The 26,729-nt window shown below is 42.0% G+C and overlaps 2 protein-coding genes and 2 pseudogenes across 2 annotated transcripts; 3 read left to right on the top strand and 1 right to left on the bottom strand.

The window, feature by feature from the left end:
• The first annotated feature begins 106 nt into the window (after positions 1–106).
• On the top strand, positions 107–2,539 carry LOC139112813 (uncharacterized). Its single transcript, XM_070673843.1, has one exon. The coding sequence runs from the start codon at positions 107–109 to the stop codon at positions 2,537–2,539; it is 2,433 nt and encodes an 810-aa protein (XP_070529944.1).
• A 7,994-nt stretch (positions 2,540–10,533) lies between these two features.
• On the top strand, positions 10,534–11,154 carry LOC139112793 (WAS/WASL-interacting protein family member 3-like). The gene has a single exon (XM_070673836.1). The coding sequence runs from the start codon at positions 10,534–10,536 to the stop codon at positions 11,152–11,154; it is 621 nt and encodes a 206-aa protein (XP_070529937.1).
• A 7,131-nt stretch (positions 11,155–18,285) lies between these two features.
• LOC139112777 (uncharacterized) lies at positions 18,286–20,325 on the bottom strand (annotated as a pseudogene).
• A 576-nt stretch (positions 20,326–20,901) lies between these two features.
• Positions 20,902–24,379, top strand: LOC139112772 (uncharacterized; annotated as a pseudogene).
• Positions 24,380–26,729: the final 2,350 nt, after the last annotated feature.

Below are 26,729 nucleotides of genomic sequence, written 5' to 3'. Positions count from 1 at the left end.
TTTTTTTGTGTGTGTAATTTGTCGGATTTATTGAATTCGCGCACCGTGCTCTCAAAAACATTTTGGTCCTTCGAGCCGGATACTAGCCGTGGGCGATTTAAGTGCCATGGCGACGAAGGAAGACGGAAGTGCCACCCAGACGCCGGGGAAGCGGGCGGTCGTAGTGAGCCCGGAGTTGGAGGCTCTGCTGCGCGGGCAGCAAGAACTCCACGGCCGAATTGCGCGAGCCGTGGAAAACCTGAAGAAGATGGGAGCGAGCAAAATTACCGCGGGGGCTATCGACAGTAAGTTGAAGCTCCTCGATAATTACTGGGCGAAATTTGAGAACGCTCATGAGGCCCTGAGAAACGACCACTGGCCGAGCATGATCGAATGCGATTATACTCGCAACGATTTTTTCGGGTTGGTCGAGGAGGCCTACGTGGATCAACGCGCCGCCCTGTTGGAGGCGCGTGAGGAAATCAGGCGGGATAACGAAAGGAGCGAAATGTCCTCGGTGGTACAGGGGTCCCAGAGCAAGAGGAAGCTGCCCCAACTGCAACTGCCGTCGTTCGCGGGCCGATTCGAGGACTGGCCTAATTTCAAGGACAGGTTTGAGTCCGTCATCGCGCAGGATGCCTCACTGTCAAATGTTGACAAGCTACACTACCTGCGGAGCTGCTTAAAGGGAGACGCTGAGCAGCTCGTAAAAAACATCGCAACCACCGGAGAAAATTACAGCCGCGTCTGGAAATTGCTCTCCGACAACTACGCGAATAAACGGCTCCTGCTACGCTCTGTCCTCGCAAATTTTTTGGCGTTGCCGAAATTGAAGAACGAGTCGGCGGCAGATCTTCGGCGTTTGTACCACGGCATGCTGCAGACCGTGGGCTCACTGGAGGGCATCGGGCGACCCATCGCGGAGTGCGATTTATTTCTGCACATCGTGGTCGAGGCGCTCGACGTCAAATCGCGACGAGAATGGGAGACGGCGGAGGGCAACTCTGTGGAGCCGTCTTCTTACGAGAGACTAAAAGAATTTCTTGAGCGGCGATTGCGGGCCCTTGACGCGTTGCAGGTCAGCGGAGTGGAGCGCGGCAGTGCGGCGGGGAAGACAGGAGGGGGCGCGCGGGCCGCGCGTTCACTTCTCGTGTGCGACAAACCGCGCCCTTCGCAGTGTTCTTTGTGTCAGGGCGCTCATTATGTTCTCTCGTGCAAAGAATTCCAGAAGAGAACGCCGCGAGAACGACGCGAATTGGCGCGAAAAAATGATTTGTGCACGAACTGTTTCGGGAAGCATCGACTGGACGCGTGTCCGTCGACGAAAACGTGCGTGACGTGTCACCGGCGGCACCATAGCTCGATCCACGAGGTGTTTGCGGCGGAGGAGGCGAGAGGGAGTGAAGGAGCAACCGCCTTGCATCTTCAAGAGGAGCGTACGGAGAGACCCGTGGTGCTGCTAGCCACCGCTAGAATCATTGCCATGGACGTTCATGGTTCGCCGGTTGTGACGCGTGCCTTAATCGACCCGGGGTCAGAGATCTCGCTGATTTCTGAGTCTCTCGCGCAGCGGTTGAGACTGCCGCGGACGGCGGCTTCTACGGTCGTGTACGGAGTGGGCGGTCGAAGGTCGGGGGCCGCGCGCGGTCGGATTTCGGTGAGCATTGCCCCGCACTTCTCGCCCTCGGAACCGTTCCGGATTTCCGCGTTGATCTTGCCGCGAGTGTCAGGATCCGGCGGCGGCCTCGCGCGAATCGCGGAGAAATGGCCTCACGTGCGCGGGCTGAGGCTGGCCGATCCAGACTTTGATGTGTGTCAGACGGTGGAGGTGCTACTGGGAGCGGAGGTCTACGCGAACATTGTGCGTGAGGGCCTACGGAGAGGAGGGCCGGACGTTCCAGTGGCAGTGAATACCACGCTAGGATGGATTCTGGCGGGGGCGGTGCGCGACTCGTCGAGCGGTCTCGTGGGCTCGGTGTTTACGTGCACGACGGACGACGACCTCGGATCGCTGGTCGCCCGATTCTGGCAGCAGGAGGAACCCGCGCGCGGTCCTCCCCCGATGTCGGCGGAAGAAAAGGAGTGCGAAGCGCATTTCGTGCGGACGCACTCGCGAACGGCCTCTGGACGATACGTGGTGCGCCTCCCGGTGCGTGAGCCGTTGCCGAATCTCGAGGATTCCGAGCGCGTAGCGCGACGAACACTCGCCGGAGTGGAACGTCGCCTCGCCGGGAATGAACGACTGTACAAGCTGTACTCGGACTTTATGAAGGAGTTTCTGACGCTGGGCCACATGGCGCCCGTGCCGAGTGCCGCCGGACAGAGCGGAGGAAGGGTATGCTACTTGCCTCACCATGGAGTGATGAAGGGGGAAGGTCCAGCGGCTAAAATCCGAGTCGTCTTCAACGGCTCGGCTCGGATTTCCAATGGAGTAACGCTGAATGAGTTGCTTCGATGTGGGCCAAATTTGCTACCGGCCCTCGCGGATATCCTGACGCGATGGAGACGACATAAGTTGCCGCAACTACGGACGTGGCCAAGATGTATCGGCAGGTGCTGATCCACGAGGATGACCACGATCTGCAGCGCGTGCTATGGAGGGGGAGCCCGGGTGAGCCGGTGCAGACGTTCCGGCTCAGAACCGTTACTTACGGTCTTGCCTGTGCCCCGTTCCTGGCCGTCCGGACAATGAGGCAGTTGGCCATCGACGAAGGAGCACGTTTCCCGCAGGGCGCGGACGCCTTGCTTCGGGAGACGTATGTCGACGACGTCCTGACCGGGGCGGATAGCTTGGGTGCGGCGCGAGAGAAACTGCGTGAGCTCTCCGCGATTTGCGAGGCAGGCGGCTTCCCGCTTAGGAAATGGGCGGCGAGCGACGGGAAACTCCTGGAGACCATCCCGAGGGAGCATCGCCTGGATGGAGCCGTGGAATGGAGCCCGGAGGATACGCTGTCGGCGCTGGGACTGCGCTGGCATCCGCTGCGCGATGCCTTCCGATTTCGAGTGCCGAGTTCGGACACTCGACCTCCCACGAAGCGGCGGGTTCTCTCGGAATCCGCGCGGCTGTACGACCCGCTGGGCTGGCTTGCTCCGGTGACTGTGAGTGCCAAGCTCATGATCCAGACTCTGTGGCTTCGAGGAGTGGCGTGGGATGACGCCTTGGACGCGGGAGATGCCGCCGCTTGGATGGCGTTTCGAGCTGAATTGCCGCTCTTGGAGGCGGTGGAGCTGCCTCGGTGGCTGCGGACGTCGGCCTCGCGTCCCTCGATCCGGCTGCACGGATTTTCGGATGCGTCCGAGAGGGCTTACGCTGCGGTGGTCTACCTGCAGGTGGACGAGGAGAAGAAGAATTCGGGCGGCCGAGTCACCCTGCTTGGTGCCAAGACTCGGGTGGCGCCGCTGCGCAGGGTGTCTCTCCCCCGCCTGGAGTTATGCGGAGCGGCCTTGCTGGCGGAGGTGGTGGAGCATTTCAGAGCTCTTCTGGACCTTCCGACGAGCGCCGTGCACCTCTGGACTGACTCGACGGTGGCCTTGGCGTGGATACGGGGACACCCCGCGAAATGGACCACTTATGTGGCGAATCGAGTCGCCGAAATTCAGCGCAATTTTCCTGGCGATCATTGGCGGCATCTTCGTGGGGTCGACAACCCCGCTGATTGCGCTTCTCGCGGAGTGAGGCCTCGAGAGCTGGTGGAGCATCCGTTGTGGTGGACGGGCCCCCCTTGGTTGCGGGATGGAGCACCCCCGGGCGAGGAGAAGCAGACGACAATGACGGGGATGGAGCTGGAGGAGGCGGCAAGAGAGCGGCGTGCGGGGACGGCGTTGACGGCGGCAGTAGTGGAGGAGAGCGAGATTCTCCTTCGCTTTTCGAGGCTAAACCATTTGCTTCGATTCACCGCTCGCTGTCTGCGTTGGCGACGCAGAGCGAGCGGTGGCATTGTAGTTCCAGGAACTCTGACGGCCGGTGAACTCGAGGAGGCTGAGACCCTGTGGACGCGAGCGGTTCAGGGCCTGTGGTTTGCGGAGGAGGTGGAGGACATCCGGACTGGCGCTCCGTTACCGCGGCGCAGTGACCTGCTTCGGCTGACGCCGTTCCTGGACGAGAGGGGCGTGCTGAGGGTCGGCGGGAGAGTGAGGCACGCGCTGGTGCCTCTGGACCAGCGGCACCCTGTCATCTTGCCACGGGACTCCGGCTGGACGAGACTCCTGGTGGATGCTTGCCACCGGCGCGTGTTGCACGGGGGGGTGCAACTCACCCTGGCCGTGCTGCGACAGCGCTACTGGGTGCTGTGCGGGCGCTCGGTGGTCAAGCGGCTGATACACGGCTGCGTGCGGTGTGCGAGATGGCGGGCGGCACACCCGCAGCCTCTCATGGGCGATCTTCCTCGGGAAAGAGTGCGTCCGTCGCGGCCCTTCCTTCACACGGGCATTGATTATGCGGGTCCCGTCTGGATGCGATGTTCGCGGGGGCGCGGCCAGAAATCATTCCGCGGGTTTCTGGCGATTTTTGTATGTTTCGCGACTAGAGCCGTACACCTGGAGGCCGTCTCCGATTATTCCGCCGACGCGTTCCTGGCTGCGTACCGACGTTTCGTATCTCGGCGCGGGTTGTGTGCCACGATGTGGAGCGATCGGGGCACCACTTTTGTCGGAGCGGACGCTCAGCTGCGCGCCTTTCTGCGGGGGATAGAACGCGAGAGCCCGTGGACGAACCGACTCGCGAATGACGGAGTGGCGTGGAGATTCAATCCGCCCGGAGCCCCTCACTTCGGTGGCCTGTGGGAAGCTGCGGTGCGCTCCACGAAGCATCACTTGAGGAGGGTGATTGGCGAGACTTCCCTCACGTTTGAGGAGCTTACCACCTTGCTCTCGGAGGTGGAGGCGTGTCTCAACTCACGCCCTTTGGCGCCGCTTTCGGACGACCCGGACGACGTTGAGGCATTGACGCCGGGACATTTTCTAATTGGAGCGGCGCTGAACTCCGTTCCCGAAGCTCGCCTGGACTGCATACCGGAGGCCGACTTGACGAGATGGCGGGTGCTGCAGCGGATGCGGGATCATTTTTGGCGACGGTGGGCGGCGGAGGTCCTCCAAACCATGGCAGCGCGCCCCAAGTGGTTACGGCGGGCGGAGAACGTTCGCGTGGGCACTCTGTGCCTCATCCGCGGAGAAAACACGCCACCGACGCGGTGGCCTCTCGCGCGCGTTGTAGATGTGCATCCCGGGGCGGACGGACAGGTGCGCGTGGTGTCCGTGCGGACCGCGACATCGACGTTTAAACGCCCGGTCGTTAAAATCGTGCCGCTGTTCGCGACCAGTTGCACGGGCGAGGCGGTGAAGGACAGGGGGGCAACGCGCGAGGAAACGGATCCCGGGAAATTAGTATGCACTTAAATGTGAATAGAAATCAATCGGCAGAACGACTGCCGAGGCGGGCGGCATGTCGAACATTCAGCTGCCGCGTGCGGCCTCGCGTGAAAAGCGTGACGAGCCGACGCGTGCTCGCTATTTTGGGCTCGAACAGCTGATCGCGACGCGCTGTCAGGCCCCTAGCGCGTGACGCGGTGTGTCGGGCGTCACGGCGTGTTGTGATCCAGCGGCGTGTTGCGCTGGATCGCTATCGCGCGATCGTTTTTCAGCCAATGCCTGGGCTTAGCGATCGTTTTTGCCTTTTTTGGGCATTACCGCGAATTCGCGAGCGGTTTCTGGGAAGGAATGCCCGGGAACTCCAGTCGCGAAAAAGTCGGTGGAATAAGCGCGTCGGAACTGCGAGAACTCAAAATTCAGAAAAGGCGATCGAACGTTGCGGCACCGTGCGAGTGCTTGGCGAGACCGCGAAGCGTCTAAGTGCAGTTTAGCCGTGCTGGCGAAATTGCAACCTTGTAAATATTGTAAAATAAAGTGTGTTTTTTTTGTGTGTGTAATTTGTCGGATTTATTGAATTCGCGCACCGTGCTCTCAAAAACACTGTTTTTACAGAAACTCAGTTAAGTCTGTATTCTAACCCCATCAAACCTCAACATTATAAAACGACATTTTCGTCACGTTATTATTCATTGACACTTTCGCAAGGATTTACTCCAAAAAGAGGAAAAATTCTAAAATGGATAAGCTACAATTTGAATTTGTAGTAAAAGATCATCCTGATGGAAAGAATAATTTTATTGCCCTAACCTCAATCACCACAAAGGATGAAAAAATTTTTGCATTACCAGAAGATTTACAACCCGTCAATCTTCATCCATTCCTGATAGCAACAGAAGCGTACACAAAAGTCAAAAACAGTTTAAAAAAAAGACATCAAAAAAGGAAAATTTGGATTACGCTGACTGACAAATTAAAGGCAGCATATATAGATGAAGACGGAAATTTGCAATACATCAATTTTTAGAAGAACTCACACTTTTTGACCCCGATGTCTCAATGTCACAACGTGACACATTAATTAAAATTCTAGAACAATTGACTCAACGGCCCGATAAAAAAAAAAAAATAATATTAAAAAAATTTCTGAGAAATTTATATTAGACAAATTTGGTGGGAAAAACTCAAATGCAATACAATGGATGGAATTTTTTGAAAAAAAATGTAACAGATTTGAGATAACTCAAGATGCAGAAAAAATTGAGATCCTAAGATTCTTTTTGGAAAAGTCAGTCTTAGATTGGTACAGTTCCATGTTAATAAAACTTTCTTTACAATCTGAATGGACTGAATGGAAAACTAACTTTTGCGAAACATATGGAAACAAAGGATGGGCCCTAATTAGATACGCTTTAGCCTTTAAATACAAAGCAGGCCCGTTACTAGATTATGCCGTTAAAAAAGAAAAATTACTCTTAGAATCTAGAAAAACAATCGACACTGGAACTTTATTAGATATCATTGCAATAGGTTTACCTGACTTCATTGCGGATAGAATTGATAGAGAAAATTTAGAAAGTGCAGAGGATCTTTTTAAAGAAATCAGCAAATTAGAACATCTAATAAATAAGAGGAAAATAACTGAGAGAAAAAATTTACATTTCGAGCAAAAAGAAAAACCGAAACCATGTACTATATTAGATAAAAATTAGGTAAAAATGGTCGTTTCCATCCCGAAACATTGTGCTGGTTTAAAACAAAAGAAAACGAAATAAAAAAGACAGACCAGATAAAATTTGTTAACAATTCACAGATAGAAACCGAATTAAAAGACACAAACCAAAAAAACTAGAAACGACACCATTGATCACCATCAAAGTTAGACTTAATGACTCTTTAACTGTTCTTGGTCTCTATGACTCGAGCTCAAATGTATCCCTCATAAACTCAAGAATCTTAAAACAAAAAAATTCAAACCAAAATAAGTCCAAAAGCTTTAACTTAAAAACGATCAATGGTGTAAAGAAAACGAATGAATTAGTCTCTATAACAGCTAAAATTCTAGACATAGAAGACAAATTAGATATTTTTGTTGTTGACAACAAAGAATTTGATTATGATTTCCTAATAGGCCTAGACGGTATAAAAAAATTTAGACTAGTGCAAAATGAAGATCTGGAAATATCTCAAAACTTACCAAAAAAACATGAAATAAAAATAAATAAAGTTTCCCAGGAAACTAATCCTCAAAATGAAGACTACATAGTAAATTTTAACGAATACGTTGAAGAAAATACATTTCAAATCTTAATTAATCATTTAACACAAAAAGAAGAAAAAACGATAGACAATTTAATAAAAACATATAAATCAATTTTTGCAAAAGACAAATATGATATTGGCAGAGTGACAAGTTACGAAGCTCGCATCGATCTCCTGGTTGATAAATATTGCAGTCGCAGGCCTTACAGATGCACGTTGGAAGATAAGAAAGAAATAAATACACAAATTGCCCAATTACTAAAACATTCACTAATAGAAGAGTCTTACAGCCCTTTCGCGGCCCCAGTCACTTTAGCATTCAAGAAAAGCGAAAATTCAAAATCAAGACTATGCATAAACTTCCGAGAATTGAACAAATTAATAGTGCCACAGGCACAACCTTTCCCACTAATCAAAGATCTAGTTCAAAAAGCCAGAAACTGCACACATTTTTCTACCCTGGACATGAATTCGGCCTTCTGGTCTATTCCCCTTCGCATCGAAGACAGATACAAAACAGCTTTTGTTACTCAAGAAGGTCATTTCCAATGGACATGTTTGCCCTTCGGGTTAAAAACAGCTCCCGCTATATTCCAGCGAATTTTAAGCAGCATTATAAGGAAACACAACTTGTCGGATTTCGCAGTAAGCTACATAGACGATATTTTAATATTCTCAAAAACTTTCTCCGAACATATAGAACATTTAAAAAAATTATTCGAAGCAATACAAAAAGAAGGTTTTAGACTTAAATTCTCTAAATGCACATTTGCAACAGACGAAGTTAAATACCTAGATCATATATTAAAGCACAATACAATTCGTCCAATAAATGATAATTTAGTAGCTATTAAAAACTTTCCGATTCCAAAAACTCAAAAAAATGTCCGACAAATTTTAGGAAAAATAAACTACTACCATAAATATATTCCAAACGCAGCAACAATACTAGATCCGTTACATAATCTACTAAGAAAAGGTAATAATTTCTACTGGTCCGACCAATGTCAAGTAACTTTCGAGAAAATTAAAGAAATAATATGCGCAGAACCTATTTTAGCTATATTCGATCCAACATTACCTATATACATTTATACAGATGCCAGTTTACACGGCATCGGAGCGGTTCTAAGGCAACCACAAAAATCTAATATAGACATAAAGCCAGTGGCATTCTTTTCAAAAAAACTCAATGATGCCCAAAAAAAGAAAAAAACCATCTTCTTGGAGTGTCTTGCAATTAAAGAGGCAATAAATTTTTGGCAATTTTGGCTCCAAAACAAAAAGTTCACGGTCTTCTCCGATCATAAGCCTCTAGAAAAATTAAATTTAAAAATCAGACCAGATGAAGAACTAGGAGACATAGTGTTTTACTTGTCCCAATACGATATAGAGATAAAATACTGTCCCGGAAAACATAATCTAGAAGCAGACTGCCTCAGCAGAAACCCCGTCTTAGAAGCAAATAAAGAAAACAAAAGTATGCTACGAACAGTAAATATAATAAACATCTAAGATATTATAAACGATCAAAAAAATAACAGTAATATACAACAAACACAAGACAAATTAATAAAATTCAAAGAAATATATTACAAAAAATTAAAAAATAAAAATAAAATTCTATTATTGGAAGAATTTAGCAAATCTCTCATCAAAAAAATACATGAGAAATTTTGTCACTTAGGAGTAAAACAACTACAAAATAAAATTAACCAATTTTACACAGCAAAAAACTTAAAAAAACACATAAAAGAAACATGCAAATTTTGTGACACCTGCATAAAGAACAAATCAAGAAAAAAATCAAATATCGGTCTTATGTCACACTTAGGGCCAGCATCAAAACCATTTGACATAATTTCAATAGATACCATTGGAGGTTTCGGTGGAAGTAGATCCACAAAAAAATACTTGCATCTCATGGTGGATCACTTTACACGGTACGCATATATTTTAACTTCAAAAACACAAACCTCAAAAGATTTTATAAAATTAGTAAAAACTATATCGGAATCAAACAACATTGGCACCGTCCTCACCGATCAATACTCAAGCATAAATTCAAAAGAATTTAAGGATTTCCCCAGAGAACAAAACATAACACTTATTTTCACTGCAGCCAATACACCGTTCTCAAATGGTCTTAACGAAAGATTGAACCAAACTCTCGTAAACAAAATAAGGTGCAAAATCAACGAAAAAGGAAATAAATTAGCATGGACCACAATTGCACACCAATGTACACGCAAATATAACAAAACGGAATATACAGTAACAGGTTTCTGACCACAATATCTCTTGGAAGGAATAAACATCTCATTATTCCCTATTCAATCACAGCCATCTCCTACAAACAATCTTGAAGCTGATAGAAAAACCGCACTATTCAGGATTCCTCACGCAGTGTCGGTGAGATCCGTTAATTTCAAATAAAATATTGTAGAGAGATGAAGCATTATTTACCCAAATGAGATCTTTAATTCGGAAAATTACGTTTTATAGCAACATGAAAATCCTCGTGCAGTGCGAGAAACCTTATTTCAATTTAGGTGGAAATTAAATGTGTGGGCGAAAGTTGTAGATAATAGTAGTAAGTAATAAAGTAATAACAAGTATTATCATGTGTGGCGACCATGCAAATGCGCCACAGCGACCATGCAAATACGCCACAAGCACCTGCCGGATAGTGACCCGGCAGGCATGGAAAAGCCAAATAGTGTAAAGCTCGCCGCTAGGCGGCGCGGCTCTCTCGGAAGTAAGATCACTTCACAGGTCCTACTTAAGGAGCGAGATAACGATCGGATTTCGCTTCAGCCTGCATTAAGCCGGTCTAGAGCACATCCTAACCGATAGTGCCAGATAAGCATCGCAAGCTAACCGCTTTTGAATTGTAATCGCAGAGGCTCGATCTCGATCGAACTCTGCATGAACGCAGAAGTAGGTAGCCAGGATCCTGGCCTACCCAGGAGGCGGAAGGTGAGGCGAGGGAGACGGAAGCCACAGCCCAAGGACGCCAGCTCTCCCGACAGCACCACAGGGCCGCTAACACCCAGGGTCATCGCTGTGGAGACATTTCCGCCGGAGCAGCCGCTACTCATCGTGAGGCCGAAGCCGGAGCCACCAGCAGCTGCAGGACCTCCACAGTCGCAACCGGTGCTGCCGCTGCTGCCACGAGGGCTACCGCCAGTGGCACTAAGGCCTTGGGTACCGTGTCCACTGCGGCTACCACCGCCGCAGCTGACACGTCCGCCGCTGTCGGCCCTGGTACACGGTGACATCCGGGCCTACCGCTTGACGAGCCCGCGGTACCGGCTCCCATCGACGCCGAGGCCTCTGCCGATCACTCAGGGGACGCAGACTAGCGGGACCCCTACGGCGATCCAACACGCGCCGCGGACCACGGAAGTTGGTACGCAAACCGACCCGTGGGCGACCACGTCCGCGTCGGACTCCGAGCCAATCGCCTACCCGGGGGACGAGAAATGGGGGCCGATTAAAGTTACTTTAACGGCACCCCATATATCCTACCGAGAACGTCGGGTCTAACCCGTCTTCTCCGGTTTTTGTGGAAAGCACCCTAGTGGTGCGATTTGAGCGAACTCTAAAATTAAAGACTGTACATAAGTGTAAATATAATAAAGACTTAGTTTAAGGCTCGTACCCAACGCTTCGTTATTTTCCAAGATGGCGCAAGCGCTACATCATGATATAACCCCTCGTTTATTAAAAACCGATATAAGATTTGTAATAATGTAATTTGCAACTTTTAGATCACGCCGTACTTTCTTCCACCTTATTTAAATAGTGAATTAATAATCAATTTGCAGATAGGTAAATAGGACGGGGGGGGATCCATTGCGTGGCCAGCACGTTCGCCGGATCTGAACGTGCTGGATTATTTTATTTGGGAGCATATTAAAAAATTGTTCGAAAAGCCGAGCTGTGTTTACAAACACAAGGGCGGCATTTTGAACAACTGTTGTGTTGAGCTGTTGTGCAGTGGATTAGGCCTACCAAGGAAACCACATAAAAAAAAACGCATTGAGCTATCTACCTCATAAGGTAATGCGGAAACGATAGCGTAAAAATTGCAAGTAAATTTGTTCGCGCGTTGTCAAGTTACATCGCTTATGTGTCGTCACCTCGCCTCGCTCGCGTGAAGTCGTCACGTTTAGTTGACGTATAGTCGCATTGCCTTGCTCGCGAATCGTCGCCTCGCCTTGCTCGCGTAATTTTGCTGCCGTATAGTCGCATCGCTTTGCTCGCGCGTCGTCGCCTCGCCTCGCTTGCGTGATTTCGCTACCGTATAGTCGCATCGCCTCGCTCGCGTTACTTTCAGTTTGACGCCCCAGTAGGCGGGGTTTTTTCTTTTAGCGTATGATCACGCGCTCACATTCGCTCGACGGTCCCAAAAGTTTAAAAATTCGTATCTCGAAAAGTAATGCGAATTTTGCAAAATGGTACGGTGCTTTTCTATTTATATTTCCGAGATCTATCTATACTTAAGCGATGGTCACTACTCAACCAGACACCCTGTATACAGGGTGTTTCTGATCAGTAGACTTTACCGTAAATGGTAGATAGAACTAATCAAAACAAGACAAAAAGTCCTTTACTATTTTGAAAAATTCTCAATAGTTTTTGAGAAAAAAAATAAAACATATAAAATATACAGGCGTAAGAGCGACAAGGAAACTGCGCGTGAGTGATCGCGACAGACGACAGCGCCATTTCTAGTCATTCGCCTGTCGCGCTCACTGACGCGCAGCTTCTTCGTCGCTCTTACGTCTATATATTTTATATATTTTAATTTTTTTCTCGAAAACTATTAAGAATTTTTCAAAATGATAAAGGACTTTTCGTCTTGTTTCGATTAGTTTTATCTACCATTTACACTAAAGTCCACTGAACAAAAACATCCTATATGTACAGGGTGTCCGAAATATTATTAGCAATATTAAAACTGTGGGTAGGAAGTCAGATTTGGAGACAAAAGGTCCGTTACGAATTTGTAAAATTTGTAATCATTATTGAAAAAAAAATTAATTTGTCTGGCGTAAGAGTGACAAAGAAGCTGCGCGTGAGTGAGCTCGACAGGCGAATGGTTAGGAATGGCGCCGTCGCCTGTCGCGCTCACTCACGCGTGGCTTTTTTGTCGCTCTTGCGCTAGACAAATTAATTTTTTTCAATAATGGTTACGAATTTTACAAATTTGTAAAGGACTTTTCGTTTCCAAATCTGATTCTTTACCCAGTTTTAATATTGCTAATAATATTTCGGACACCCTGTATATACTTTTCAGTGCGTCAGATTTCAGAGCATAATAAATATGTGTGTCAAATAATCAATATACAGGGTGTCTGGTTGAGTAGTGAGTATCTCTTAGTTATAAATAGAACTCGAAAATACAAATAGGAAAGTTCCGTACCATTTTGCAAAATTCTCAATCGTTATTAAGAAAAAAATTAAAATGCATAAAATGTATAGACGTAAGAGCGACAAGGAAGCTGCCCCTGAGTGAGCGCGATAGGCAAATGGCTAGGAATGGCACCGTCGTCTGTCGCGCTCACTTACGCACAGCTTCCTTGTCGCTCTTACGCCTATACAATTTATGCATTTTAATTTTTTTCTCAATAACGATTGAGAATTTTGCAAAATGATACGGGACTTTCCTATTTGTATTTTCGAGTTCTATCTATAACTAAGAGATGCTCACTACTCAACCAGACACCCTGTATAGTCTATTTGAACTTTTTACCATGTTTTCTTAAAGGTAATCCTTGTATTTTTCTACTGTCGTCAAAGTAGCCAATCTGTACTTTATTCCTTATTTTCGGAAACGCCACAAGTGCGAGTTTCGATCGTTCTATTTCTCTAATTTTCGTTTATCGTTCCAAGCGTCGGGAGCCGCGCGTCGACATCACGCGGCTTCGGCATGCTCCGTGGCCGTTTGACAGCCACGCTTGGCGTCGTCGGCGGTATCTTCTCGCGTGTATACCGCGTGTCTCGCAGGTTTATGTCAAGCTCGACCACTCTTTTGTACCGTGTTCCGACCTCTCGAGCGGGCCAGAGGCTGGTGGAGTATTGTCGTATACCGCCACGCAGTGATGGGAATTTTAGCTCCGAGCAACATCGATGTTCCTGGAGTGGGGGACTACGCACACACGCCGGCGTTTTGTCGGTGAGCGCGCCTCGCTCGGCTTACAGAAGAGGACAGATATATATATGTTCCGTCTTCTTTGCACCGATGCAGCTACGAGTCGTTACCTACGTCAGCCTACGAGCCTACGACTACGATAAATGCACACATCGCGCGATGCGGCCCGCGTGAATCGCAGGCACTAAGATACATGTTTCTTTGCACTACCGCACTACCCAGGAGGTGCAACTTACAGTGCGTTAGGATTTTTAACGTACGTATAATATAGCTACCGGCGAAAATCCACGTGGACCTTCGCCGATAGCTATATCATACCATATTTTTAATATCTTTACCATTTGTAAATTGTCCAACACGCAAAGTATCCGACAAACTTAATATTAAATTGTTAATAAATTAACTGTCCAACACGCAAAGTGTCCAATAGATTGCATATGCTATATAGAAAGGATAATTTTTATGGAAGTGAATAAAAGGAAGAGAGGCTATATTAGTTATTTAAATTTTTATTAAAAAAAAAAATTATTAAAAAATTGATATTTAACTAGGTGTTCGCCCCGGTCTCGTCTACCGCCTCGGCCTCGACCACAGTTTATTTATTAACAATTTAATATTAATTTGTTAATAAATAAATTGTGGCCGAGGCCGGGACGGACACCTAGTTATATATCAATTTTTTTATAATATTTCTAATTAAAATAAAAATTTAAATAACTAATATTGCCGCTTTTCTTTTCATTTACTCCCGTAAAAATTATCCTTCCGACATATAGTATACGCAATCTGTTGAACACTTTGCGTGTTAGACAGTTTATTTATTAACAATTTAATATTAAGTTTGTCAAACACTTTGCGTGTTAAACAATTTAAAATTGGTAAAGATATTAAGAAATGTGGTAATATATGGCTACCGGCGAAGGTCCACGTTACAAAACCTAACGCACTGTAAGTTGCACCACCTGGGTAGTGCGGAAGACCACATCGTATTCTAATATACAACTTGCAAAGAGAAACATGTATCTTAGTGCCCGCGATTCACGCGGGCCGCATCGCGCGATGTGTGCACTCATCGTAGTCATAGGCTCGTAGGCCGACGTAGGCTACGACTCGTAGCTGCCTCGGTGCAAAGAAGACGGAACATATATATATCTGTCCTTTTCTGCAAGCCGAGCGAGACCGAGCGTGGCCGAGCGAGGCGCGCTCACCGACAGGACGTCGGCGTGTGTGCGTGGTCCCCCACTCCAGCAACATCGATGTTGCTCGGAGCTAAAATTCCCATCACTGCCGCCACGTATTAAACCGCTTGCGTTTTGAGTATTTTTTATTCGTGCTTTCGAAGTCCACGGTGTGCGCATCGTGCTTAGCGTTCGCGGAATTATAGCGAGATTTCGGAGAAGAAGCGGTCAACAGAGTTCCCGACGGAATCGAGGCTCGCCTCTGTTTACGCGTGGTTTTTTTTCAACACTTGTGCTTCTGTGTATAACGCAATTATAAATCTATCGTTGACATTACAAAGTGATCCTTTCTTTCGAACCTTTCATAACACTTATATATATATATCTTCTAATGTGACATATTTCAAAAATATTCCTTCAGAGGATTTAATTTGCTATTTTTCTAAATTCATGGGTAAAGATGGTACATTCTCCATGCATTTATATAACTATAATTTAAATTTTAATAGAGAAACTGTATTTTGGTCTGATTCTGAATCTTAATAATACTCTAAAAATTAAAATTTTAATTTACTTGATTCAGTGCTTTTATTTAGCAATTAATTGTCTCTATGTACTCTAACAAATTAATATATTCAGTCTCTAATCCGTTCATTATTTACAATTGCCAGAGCAAGATTAAATCTGGAACTGGCTACGTCGGAAACAAAAAATGTCCCTTTTTGTTCAAAATTTAGTTTTCTTCACGCACAGAATTAGAATTTTTATTTCTCTGCATTTGTGGGTAGAGATTATGCCTTTTAAAGCATTTATATAACTTTCTTGTTAATTTTAATTCAGAAAATGTAACTTGGTCAGATTTGCAGTGATAGTTGAAAACTCAGAATCGGTGCTTGTGAACTTACGAAGCACATTTTGGACACGTTTTACTCGTTGTCTTAATTGAAATCACTGTGCCAAACGAGAACTTAATCGTACAACGCGTATAGAAACGGAAATAATTTTTCTATTGAAATTTTAACTGCGAAAAGTAAATTTTTGAAGATTTTCATTAAACTTAATTATTTCGACAGTAGCTCGACTAGTTCAATTGAATCTTGTGTAGAATCGATTAATACATACTTCTGAATCGTTCGGGCAATTGTATACTCTCTGGATTAATTCGTCGATAGTTTTTGACACTGTTAATGTTTACTGATTCTTGACTGATACTCTGCAAGTTGAAATTTTGATTTACTTGATTCTGTGATTTTATTTTGCTATTATTTGTCTTTAAAAGCTCTACCTAATTAATATGCAGAGTCCCGAATCCTTGGTTTGACGTTTACAATTGCCAGTGCAAGTTTAAGTCTGAATATGGCTATGTCGGAACCAAAAAATGTCATTTTTTGTGCAAAACTTAGTTTTTCTTTTTTAGAGGTTTATATTTTTTGTTTCGCTACTTTTGTGGGTAGAGATTATGCAAAATATGTAATCCAAATGACGATTTTTGCTGTATTTTCTGAAACGTAATTCTCTTATTCTTCTACTGTCGTCAAAATAGACGATTCAGCTTTTTTTCCTTATATATACTTTTTAGTGCTTGAGATTTCGGAAATATTATTTAACTTATGCTTCAAATAGTCAATATTTATTTGAGTACAGCTTTTCCAACTTTTTTTCAAATATAATTTTTTAATTTTTATACTGTCGCTGTAGTAGCCAATTCGTACTTTTTTGCTTATATATATCACTTTCGTGCGTCATATCGAAAAAAAAACGTAATGTATATATCTTACACTCAATGTACTCTAATGTATCCAATTACCTATCGTTTTTATAAATGTCGCCAAAATAGTCAATTGACATACATATATATATAAGAACTTAGAAGTTAAGCTATATATGTAACACTCGTGTGAATCAACTTAATCAGCATGTTAATAATAGTGTATTTCAATTTCTACATTTTTAATATAAACATTTTGACGGGAAAGCTATTCCACCACCATTCAGCCCGCAGCGCCAAACGTCATTGTTCCCACCACCGACGTTAACGTAAGGTGGGAAGTAGCGCCGAAAAAGCTCCGAGCAGTCAAGCTCGAGAGCAGTTCAACACTCGTCTTCGACTCAATCACATCTCTCTTAGGAGAGTCCATCCCGCGTTCAGGTCTAGCTTAAAACTCAAACTTTGTAACTTAGAATAACTCATACTTGTATTAACCTAGAATATATAGATATTTACTTAAAAATTTAAACTTAAAAAATCAGTGAATCTTCTATCATACCTAATCCTTAGTGGTTCTAGCTTTTGTTAATTAATTACGGAACCTGTGTGATTGAAAATAGATTCCAATACAGCCGCACTGCACGCTTTTTGCCTTGAGCATTTTACTTGTAATTTAACTTTTATTTCAAAAGAACCTCTCATGTCCAACAGCACGACGCGGCAGTAGCAAATATCAGATCCGTAAAATCACAGCTTACTATCACGCGTTGAATCGACATTTGCGCGGCAACCTTGGAACGATTATCAGCCTGCGCCAACAATACCGCCTGACGTAGTTTACCGTGGTTCTGAGAAAGCAGAATCTGGAGGATATCCCTAAGGACGATCCCCGCAGACGAGCATACAAGAACCATCTCCGGGAGAACACCGTATCCTGCGACGCTAACTTTGTCGAGGAGTAAAGAAGACACCATCGCGACGCACAATCGAGATGCCAGGAGTGGGTAAGTCAAATCAGTAATTATCTAAATTTTGTATCTGCCTTGCGAGTCATACTTCTTTAGACCTGTTCATTCCTGTTTAGACTTGTTTAACTTTCTATAGCTTTTACTTTCACCCCTTTGTTTCGTCACTTTCCCTAAACTTTTACTTTCTACCCTTTCGTTCCTTTGTTTTCACTTGGACCCTACCCCTGCTGTGAGGGTTGCGTGTTCGACCCTTTACCTACCGCATTGCATGCACTTTCTAGCTCCAAATAATACGGTTGGACTTCTATTCTAAATATTATTTGTTTATTTTATATTATTTTAAAAATGTATAATGTGCCTTCCCAATCAACTTACCCCAACAACGCGCTGTTAGTACTCGCAATACCGTCCTATTGAGTTCGACCCATACGCGAACCGAGTGGTTAGAGACAGGTCTTTGCGTACACAAAGTGTATCGACGTCACCGCAAAATTCGTGATAATTACGGTTTAACTTGTGCACTTAACGTTGATAGACTTAAAAGTAATTTTACTCTCTTGTTACTGTTAAAGAAATTTTACTTTTTTGTTACTGAGCATTACCTTTGTCTTGGAACATCTCGCGAATCACAATGGTGTCGCGATTGTAGATTTATTTTAGAGATTTCTAAACCATATAGAAATTGCGATCACTGTCGCTTAGTCCATCGTGATTTGTCTTGTCATCTAGAACTGAACGGAGATAGGGTATTTCTACAAAAAAACCATGTCGAAATCTTTATTGAAAGCTTAACCACAGTTTAATTTGCCTTAATAAATGTGCCCAAGACAACCTCGCTCGCGGATATTTACTCGCGCATTTCTATTAGACCTGACTAAGGTAATCACTAATTGGTTAGTTCATGCAACTAGCGAAACCAAATACCGTCTGTACGAACAGAAAATCATGCGTCTTCCCTTTTGTCGTAGTTGTATGCTTAGGTCTGAACACCCCATTTCGGATTTCAATTACGTACCTTCGCATCGAATACTTATCGGATTAAGTTGCGGAGAATACGAGTGCAACGATTGTGGCGTTTTAATAGCGGATTCGCGTAACGTCCGACACTGCTCACTGTGCAAAAAGACAATATTATTATTTTTATTTTATCTGTAACAAAATCCGGATGAGCAGCCGTATTTAGATAGCGAGCCTACCGTAATATTGATCGAATATCAGAGAATTGCTTTGGGATGAATTCTAATTTAATTCTGTCATATTATCGCGATTTTATAATTACCAAGCCCCGTTCTTCAAACTTGTTATAGACGCCCGCGACGATCCGGACGTAACAAAAGCCTACTTCTCTTCTTCCTCCTCTTTTTGCTCTTATTCTGTCATCCTTTTTTTCTTAAACTAGTTTTTTCACTACTCTTATGTAAATCGTCCTTCTTTTATATTAATTTCAAACTAATTTATAATTGTATCTATTAGGTTTTCCTTTTTTAAATTTATTTTCTCTTTACTAATATTGATAATTTTTATTTTTAGTTTTTTTTCTTTTGTTCCGCGATATCGAAATCCTTGTCTAGTTTCTCACATACTGTATTTTTCAGCTTTTTTATCTCTCACTCTCACAACCCAAAATAATCGAACATTTGCTTCTCATTTTTATTTTTGTTATCTCTACCGCTAAGTTTTTTATTTAAATTTTTTCTTTTACCAATTTCTTGGTCTCTTCTCTCTCCCTCTCCCTCTTCCTCTCCCTTTCCCTCTCCCTCTCCCTTTCCCACTGTGTGTGTGTGTGTGTGTGTGTGTGTGCGTGCGTGCGTGTGTGTGTGTGTGTGTGTGTGTTTTTGGCTTGACAATTAATATTCCTTCTTTCTTCTTATCTTTCACTGCTTTACTATAGCTTTTTATATTACTTTCTTCCTTTTTTTTCTGTAATTTTCTTCTTTATATTTTTTTTACATTTTGTATTTCTTTCCTGAAAATTTTTATTTTTTTACGAATTATTTGTTTGATAATTGTTTTGACTTCATCTTTGCACACTACTACATTTTTTATTTTCTTTACTGTTTAAATTAACCAATCTATTTTTGCATTCACATTTGAATGTTTATCAGTACTTCCTGAAGCATTTGTTGTTGTTGCTGATCCTGCAGCATTAATGGATTTAGTTCTTTCCCTGCTGCTGGCCGTCTTCGTTATCTTTGTTTTTTTTTTCGATCACAATCTGCTCAAATAGACCTTCGCACCTTGCAAACTCCTTATCTTTATAAGTTCTGTGATTAGAAACACATCCAGGATAGAAAAAAACCTCACAGAAGTCTGACATTGAAGTATCACGTTTTTTATTTCTTTCTTACATGCATAACAGCAATATTCTGTAGAGTTGGCATCAATCATATCGTCCATATCGACTTATCACCTACATTATGGGCGATAATCTTCTAGTTAGTTACTTTAATCACCGTGTTTGCCAAGTAAACACGTTAGAACTTATATGGACCCCTGTCGTTCCAATACCAGAACAATTTATGCAAACTCAAGTCTCACGCTCGCCAATTCAGTACTTTCCACTCAAATAACACACCGTCACGCACTATCGACTAATAATTCAATGTGCACACTTTTACATCTATCCGCTCTCTCTAACTCTGCAAAAACGATTACTTTAACGGAGCAATGCAACATACGTGTGTATGTGTGTGTGTGTGTGTGTGTGTGTGTGTGTGAGAGAGAGAGAGAGAGAGAGAGAGGAGAGAGAGAGAGAGAGAGAGAGAGAGGGGGAGAAAAAGAGAGAGAGAGAGAGGGAGAGAGGGGGAAAGAGAGAGAGGGAGAGAGAGAGAGAGAGAGAGAGAGAGAGAGGAGAGAGAGAGAGAGAGAGAGAGAGAGAGAGAGAGAGAGAGAGGAGAGGGAGAGAGGGAGAGAGAGAGGGGAGAGAGAGAGAGAGAGAGAGAGAGAGAGAGAGAGAGAGAGAGAGAGAGAGAGAGAGAGAGAGAGAGAGAGAGAGAGAGAGAGGGAGAGAGAGAGAGAGAGAGAGAGAGAGAGAGAGAGAGAGAGAGAGAGAGAGAGAGAGAGAGAGAGAGAGAGAGAGAGAGAGAGAGAGAGAGAGAGGAGAGAGAGAGAGAGAGAGAGAGAGAGAGAGAGAGAGAGAGAGAGAGAGAGAGAGAGAGAGAGAGAGAGAGAGAGAGAGAGAGAGAGAGAGAGAGAGAGAGAGAGAGAGAGAGAGAGAGAGAGAGAGAGAGAGAGAGAGAGAGAGAGAGAGAGAGAGAGAGAGAGAGAGAGAGAGAGGGAGAGAGAGAGAGAGAGAGAGAGAGAGAGAGAGAGATTAAATTGTTGCGTAGTCCCCGGTGAAATATTGGCCAAATTAATTTTTTTTTATTTGTAATAAATCGTTTTTTTATTGTTTTATTATAATTTTAATTTTTTCTTTTGCGAACAACCAATTTTCTCCTCGAATACAAAATCTTTTTATTCAATCCCGCCCCTCTTCGTTCGGATGACCTGGTTCCCGCACGTGGCAAAGACAAATTCGGGTTTTATTCGCAGTTTCTAAGTATTTGAGTGATTTGATCGGTACGGCAAGGTCCGTACCAGGCGTCCAACGAATCGTTAGGAGAACTAACTTCGCCGCCAATCGGGATAAGCAAGAATACCGCCACTTTTCTCTGCACGCTATCTCTCGTGCACACGGCCAAACGCGGATGCCGATCTGCGCCCAGCCTTTTCGATCCGGACTTTTTTCCGCAAAAGAAAATGTACGTGATAGTACTAATAGTACAAACTAGATTGGACTTTATAGTTTAGTTAATTCTGTAAAAATTACTTAAAAACGTTAATTTCTTTTTAAAGTATTATTACAGTATAATTTATATAAACTTTCTTACGTGACGGTCCACATTATATTTTTATCACTTATGTTTTTGTTATTTAATGTTGTTGAAATATTTAAGTTCTCCGAATATTTAAAAAAATTTGTAGTGGTTTGATTTTTCCGCTTCTGATTTAATAAATTTTGAAGGTGTTTATTTATTCGGTCAAATCTCAATCCAATTAATCTATATTTTTAAAAATTACATAAAAAATAAAATTGTTATATATATACAAATAATAAAATATTATGTTATATTAATATATTAAAACGTTTCAAAATTTTTAATAGTGTAAGCGTATAACTATCATAAGGTTAGCAAAATGCGATTAAGCAGATATAAAGATTAGCTAGAACACCTTTGGGAATAAACCATCAAAGACAAAGGATGCGAAAAGAAAGAGCTCAGCGGAGCTCCGACGGCGTCACCGAACCCGTCACTATTGGGATACTGAGGATTTAAATACGCTACCTGGTGGCCCGGATCCAAATTAGTGATTGTAGGATAGAATCACATGTTTACCATAATATTAGTGTCAATAAAAAATTGTAGCCTACGGTTTATTATTGACATAAATAAAAAAAAGTGACACAACGACTGAATTTAGAAATAAAATTTATAAACAATTAATATACTTATATAAATATATTTAAACATGGAATTTTCTCCTCATAAAAATATAAGTAATGTGTATTGTTGTGTTTATGGGTGTAAAAGTCATGCATCAAAGCACGAAACAGTTCGTTTCCATTCGTTTCCAAAAAAAATGATAGTAAAGTAGAAATTATTAATAATTTCAATGAAAAAGAGATAGTTGACAAACATGCAATGTGGATAAAAAATCTTAGAATGGGCAAAAAAATATCACCCTCTATGCGAGTGTGTTCGCGACATTTTACTCAAGATGACTACATTCCTTCTGGTAAATATAACAAATATATAAACATAGTTAGCCTAAATTTTTCTTAAACTAAAATTATGTTAATTTTATTTATTTTTTAGCTAGTAAACAGCATTATTAAAAAAAACAGCTATACCTTCAATGAACCTACCACAAAGCTGTGTCGACAACTCTAAAAAGCATAATCATGTTCTATCAGCGCAACGAGAACAAAGGCAAATAAAAAGATCATTTTAAAAAAATGAAAAGATTAACATTAATCAACAAAAAACTATGTTGTAACCCGAACCCCGTTACAAAACGTAGCATGACGCAAAGCATTTCGGCATAAGATCTCGCAACAGAATAATATCGGATGATGCTGTATCAGCAATCCACCTAGAGTAATTAAGTAATAATAAACAAAAGAAAAACAATTGCGAGAACTTATTGCCGAAATCGCTAAGGTTGCATTCGCCGAACAACCGAAGTTCGGCATTGCAACCTGATGACGCCAAGGCCCAGCGTCACTATTAAATAACCGCGGACCGGCACGGGCAGTCAGTCACATCTGAGTCAAAAGAGGAAGAGCCCGTGTCGGAAGAAAAGTGACACCGCGCTGTAACTAGAGTTCGGTCGCGTGCCGCGAAAGAAGAGACCTCGCAGAGCCGGGGACGCGTGATAACGCCGAAACGCGCACCAAACCAAATAAGGGAAAATTAAGGGAAGCGAAGGACTTGTAACACATAATCAAATAAAAGACAAAATGTTTATTTAACTATCTTAAAATTTATCGCCCTTCCCCACGGATCCCGAAGAACGGACCCCGTGCACCGGCTGCGGTGCAACAATTACAACAGAACCTAATTACTTCAATACTGATCATAACTCTCAAAAAGAGCGAATTTTGGATGATCAGATTTACCAAAGACATGAAGATGAAAGTCAACCTAAAAATTGTGAATTTGAAGAGGACTCCAATCTTCAAACTGATCAAGTTTCTAAAAACGAAGTAGAGTTATGTGCGAAAAGTATGACTAAATCTATTATTAAACAATTTAAAGACGTGGCTACACAAGTTCAAACAGATCATTTTATTCTTGAATTTACCAACTTTATTACCTCTGACAGTGAACTAAGTACATTAACTGGAATTCCGAATTTTAATTTTTTAAATTTAATAAAAAAACTTGTTGATAAGAAGAAGCCAACAATGCCTCATTCTAACGCTAAATTGGATTTATTAGACATAATCATCATGACTTTCATAAAGTTAAAACAGAACATGTCATATGCACTGTTGGCTATTTCATTTAAATCATACACACCTGAAACTTGTAAAGAAAAAATTTTCCAAATGATTGCTTTGTTATATATTTGTTTAAAGCCAGAAATTCATTAATCTAAAAACGAAAATATTCTAATGAATATTCCTCTTGATTTTATTGGGTTTGAAAATGTTCGTGCAGTTTTTGATTGCATTGAAATTTCAATTCAAAGACCAAAATCTTTGTGTTGCCAAGTTGTGACTTATTCACGCTATAAAAGTTGTTACACGGTCAAATTTATGACTGCTGTCACACCTGCTGGTTTGATTTCTTTTATTAGCAAACCTTTTGGTGGACGAGCTTCTGATAATGCAATCGTTAAACAGAGTGAGATCATTAAGAAGTTCGATAAGAAAGATGATGTCATGACTGATCGAGGCTTTACTGTCGATGATTATTGTCAAAAAAATGATGTAAAATTAATTTCACCAGCTTTCTTAAAAAATTGAAAACGATTTTCAAAAGTTGAAACAATAAATGGACGGCGAATTGCCAAAGCTCGTGTGCACGTCGAGTAAAGTAATCAGCGTATAAAAAATTTTGAAATTTTATCATCAAAAATGCCGATTGGATTCGTTCATAAAGTAGAAAAAATTTTTACTATTATTTGCACAATTGTCAACTTGAACCAGCCTATTTTAAAAGATAAAAAATTTATTAAAAATCAAAAAAATGTTGCTGAGGATTATAAATAATGTTATTAGTGATTTAAATAATTTAAAAAAATGTTTTATTACATTGTTAATTTATTTTTACAAAAGAAATACAAAGTAGAATTATAAATAAAACTTATAATTAATAATTATACTGATTTTTATTGTACTTTTAGTTTTTCATTCTCCTCTTGTTGTTTTAAACATATATTGTGTAACATTTTGTTAAAATATACTTTTTTTAAAGTCCTTAATAAATATTTCGTGAATTTTGCATTAAAACTAATAGGTATTATCTTTATTTGTTTATCAAAAGAAGAATATATTATGAAATCTGTAGATGATAAGTTTAATATTGCCATACTTAATTGAACTTGAGCGTCATACATATGCTTAACTTTTAGAGTAATTTCACCATGTTGTTTAGTTAACCATTTAATTGATTTTACAGTCTCCTCAATACCGTTATGTTTACCCTCTTTTGGGCATTTTATTTCAATAAGTTTTAACGGTTTATTATCTTTAAAAACAATACCATTTGGAGAACAGCCTAACCAAGGATTTGATTCTAAAATAATTAAACCACATTCAACTATTTCCATAGACATCAAATTAGCGTAAGCTTCCCGTGCAAAAGTTTCTTGCTCTAAACCGTATTTTGTATTTTTATTGCTAAATGAAGGACCATAAAAGTAATCAATAGATTTTTTTTTCCAGTCTGAATTTTTATTTAAATAGTAAGTGAATAATGAGTAAGCTCTATTAGCTGTTATGCGGTTTTGTCGTTCAGCTAACCATACAAAATAAAGCTCAGTACTTTTTAAACAAATCTTTAAAGCATCCGTCGAAAGCCGATTAAAAGTTTCATTACAAGAATTTCCAATAACGCGACCAATCTTAAAATTTTGTAAATTAGTAAGTATTTCTGATGATTTTTGTTCATCGATGCTAGCTTGTAGTTTATCAGGGCACAAAACTGAATTATTATTATCGTTATTACTAAAGTCTGTGATAGCTTTATATCTTCCACATCTGTATATGTTTAAAAAAAAGGGAGAAAAATAATTATTTAGTAAAAAATTTACTACCAACTAATCATTGACAAAAAGTCGAATAAAATAACTAAAAAAAAATCCAAAAATCATAAATGCGTCAAATGTAAACGGATGATGTAAAATATCTACAAAAAAAATCAATAAAATAATTAATTGAAATTAATTAAACAAAAATTATTTACATATGTTTTGCTAACGCAGATTGAAGATTATCTTCCACCATAATTCGAAGAAATTCATCGTATTCTGTTTCACTTAATTCAGTTAAACCATTGCTCAAACACGGTGAAGGATCAGTACTAGTTGACGTATCAGCTGGAGTATTATCATTTGATGGCGTCTTGGCTACAGCATTACCTGACTTTCTTGACTTTTTTTCTTTGACTTTTTCGTCTTTTTTCAGTTTTTCTTCAAAACATTTGTGTTCAAGTAACGGTTTCATTTCATAGTTTTCTAAAGCAGATTTATGAAGTGCACTCAAAACACATTTTTTATCAGTACATGTAATATCTTTAAATTCTTCTAAATTATTTCTGTAAGTACAAAAAAATAAAGTCAACAATTTTATAATTATTTACTAATTTTAAAGTTAATTTATGAAGTGAAAAAAAATCCAATATTATAATTACCGGTTACAAAATAGAAGTACTGCTACAATATGTTTATACGTTGTTCCTGCTCCAACTGCACATGAGCATTCTATACCAATTATTTTTCCATTTTTTGAAATTTGGCCATTTATTTCATGAGGTTCACTTTTCAAACTTGTTGTTTGTAAACAAAATGCAAGACTTTGATAATAATCACTATCATCTCCGCGATTCACTTGTTGCACCAGGTAACGGTGCAAGGGGTCCGTCCTCCCGGAACACTTATGTACCCGCGAGGAGCAATAAATAGATTTCTTTGTTAATGTAACTGTCTTTATTTTCTTCCTTCGAATCGTACAGGCTTCGGGCAGCGTTACCGCGGCGTAGTGCTTATCAGAATAACCCGCGGACGTTCGGCGGCCGCGGGTTTTATATGCGACTGTTGCTAAGGCGGAAAAGCAACAGTCCGCGGATTTTGGGCACATAGGACAGTGACCGCGTTCGGTCATTGCCTATGTGAAAAGTGCAAGGCGTCGATCGGTCAGCGGATTCCGCGATCGGAAGATCCGATCGACGCCGGTTGTTAACCCGGCCTGCGCCTTTGCGGGCGCGGCCTTGCTGTTGCCAGGGTCGGGTTACAACACACTGTACCACAAGTCAACAAATGATCATGGTCAATAATATTTTTACCACCAGTAAAATTTCTACTTGTGGGTGTAACTGAAGCGAATTTACAAATTTCTTGTA

Source organism: Cardiocondyla obscurior, linkage group LG02 (genome assembly GCF_019399895.1).
Source record: "Cardiocondyla obscurior isolate alpha-2009 linkage group LG02, Cobs3.1, whole genome shotgun sequence".
NCBI lineage: Eukaryota > Metazoa > Arthropoda > Insecta > Hymenoptera > Formicidae > Cardiocondyla > Cardiocondyla obscurior.
This window is presented reverse-complemented; position numbering and strand designations above follow the sequence as displayed.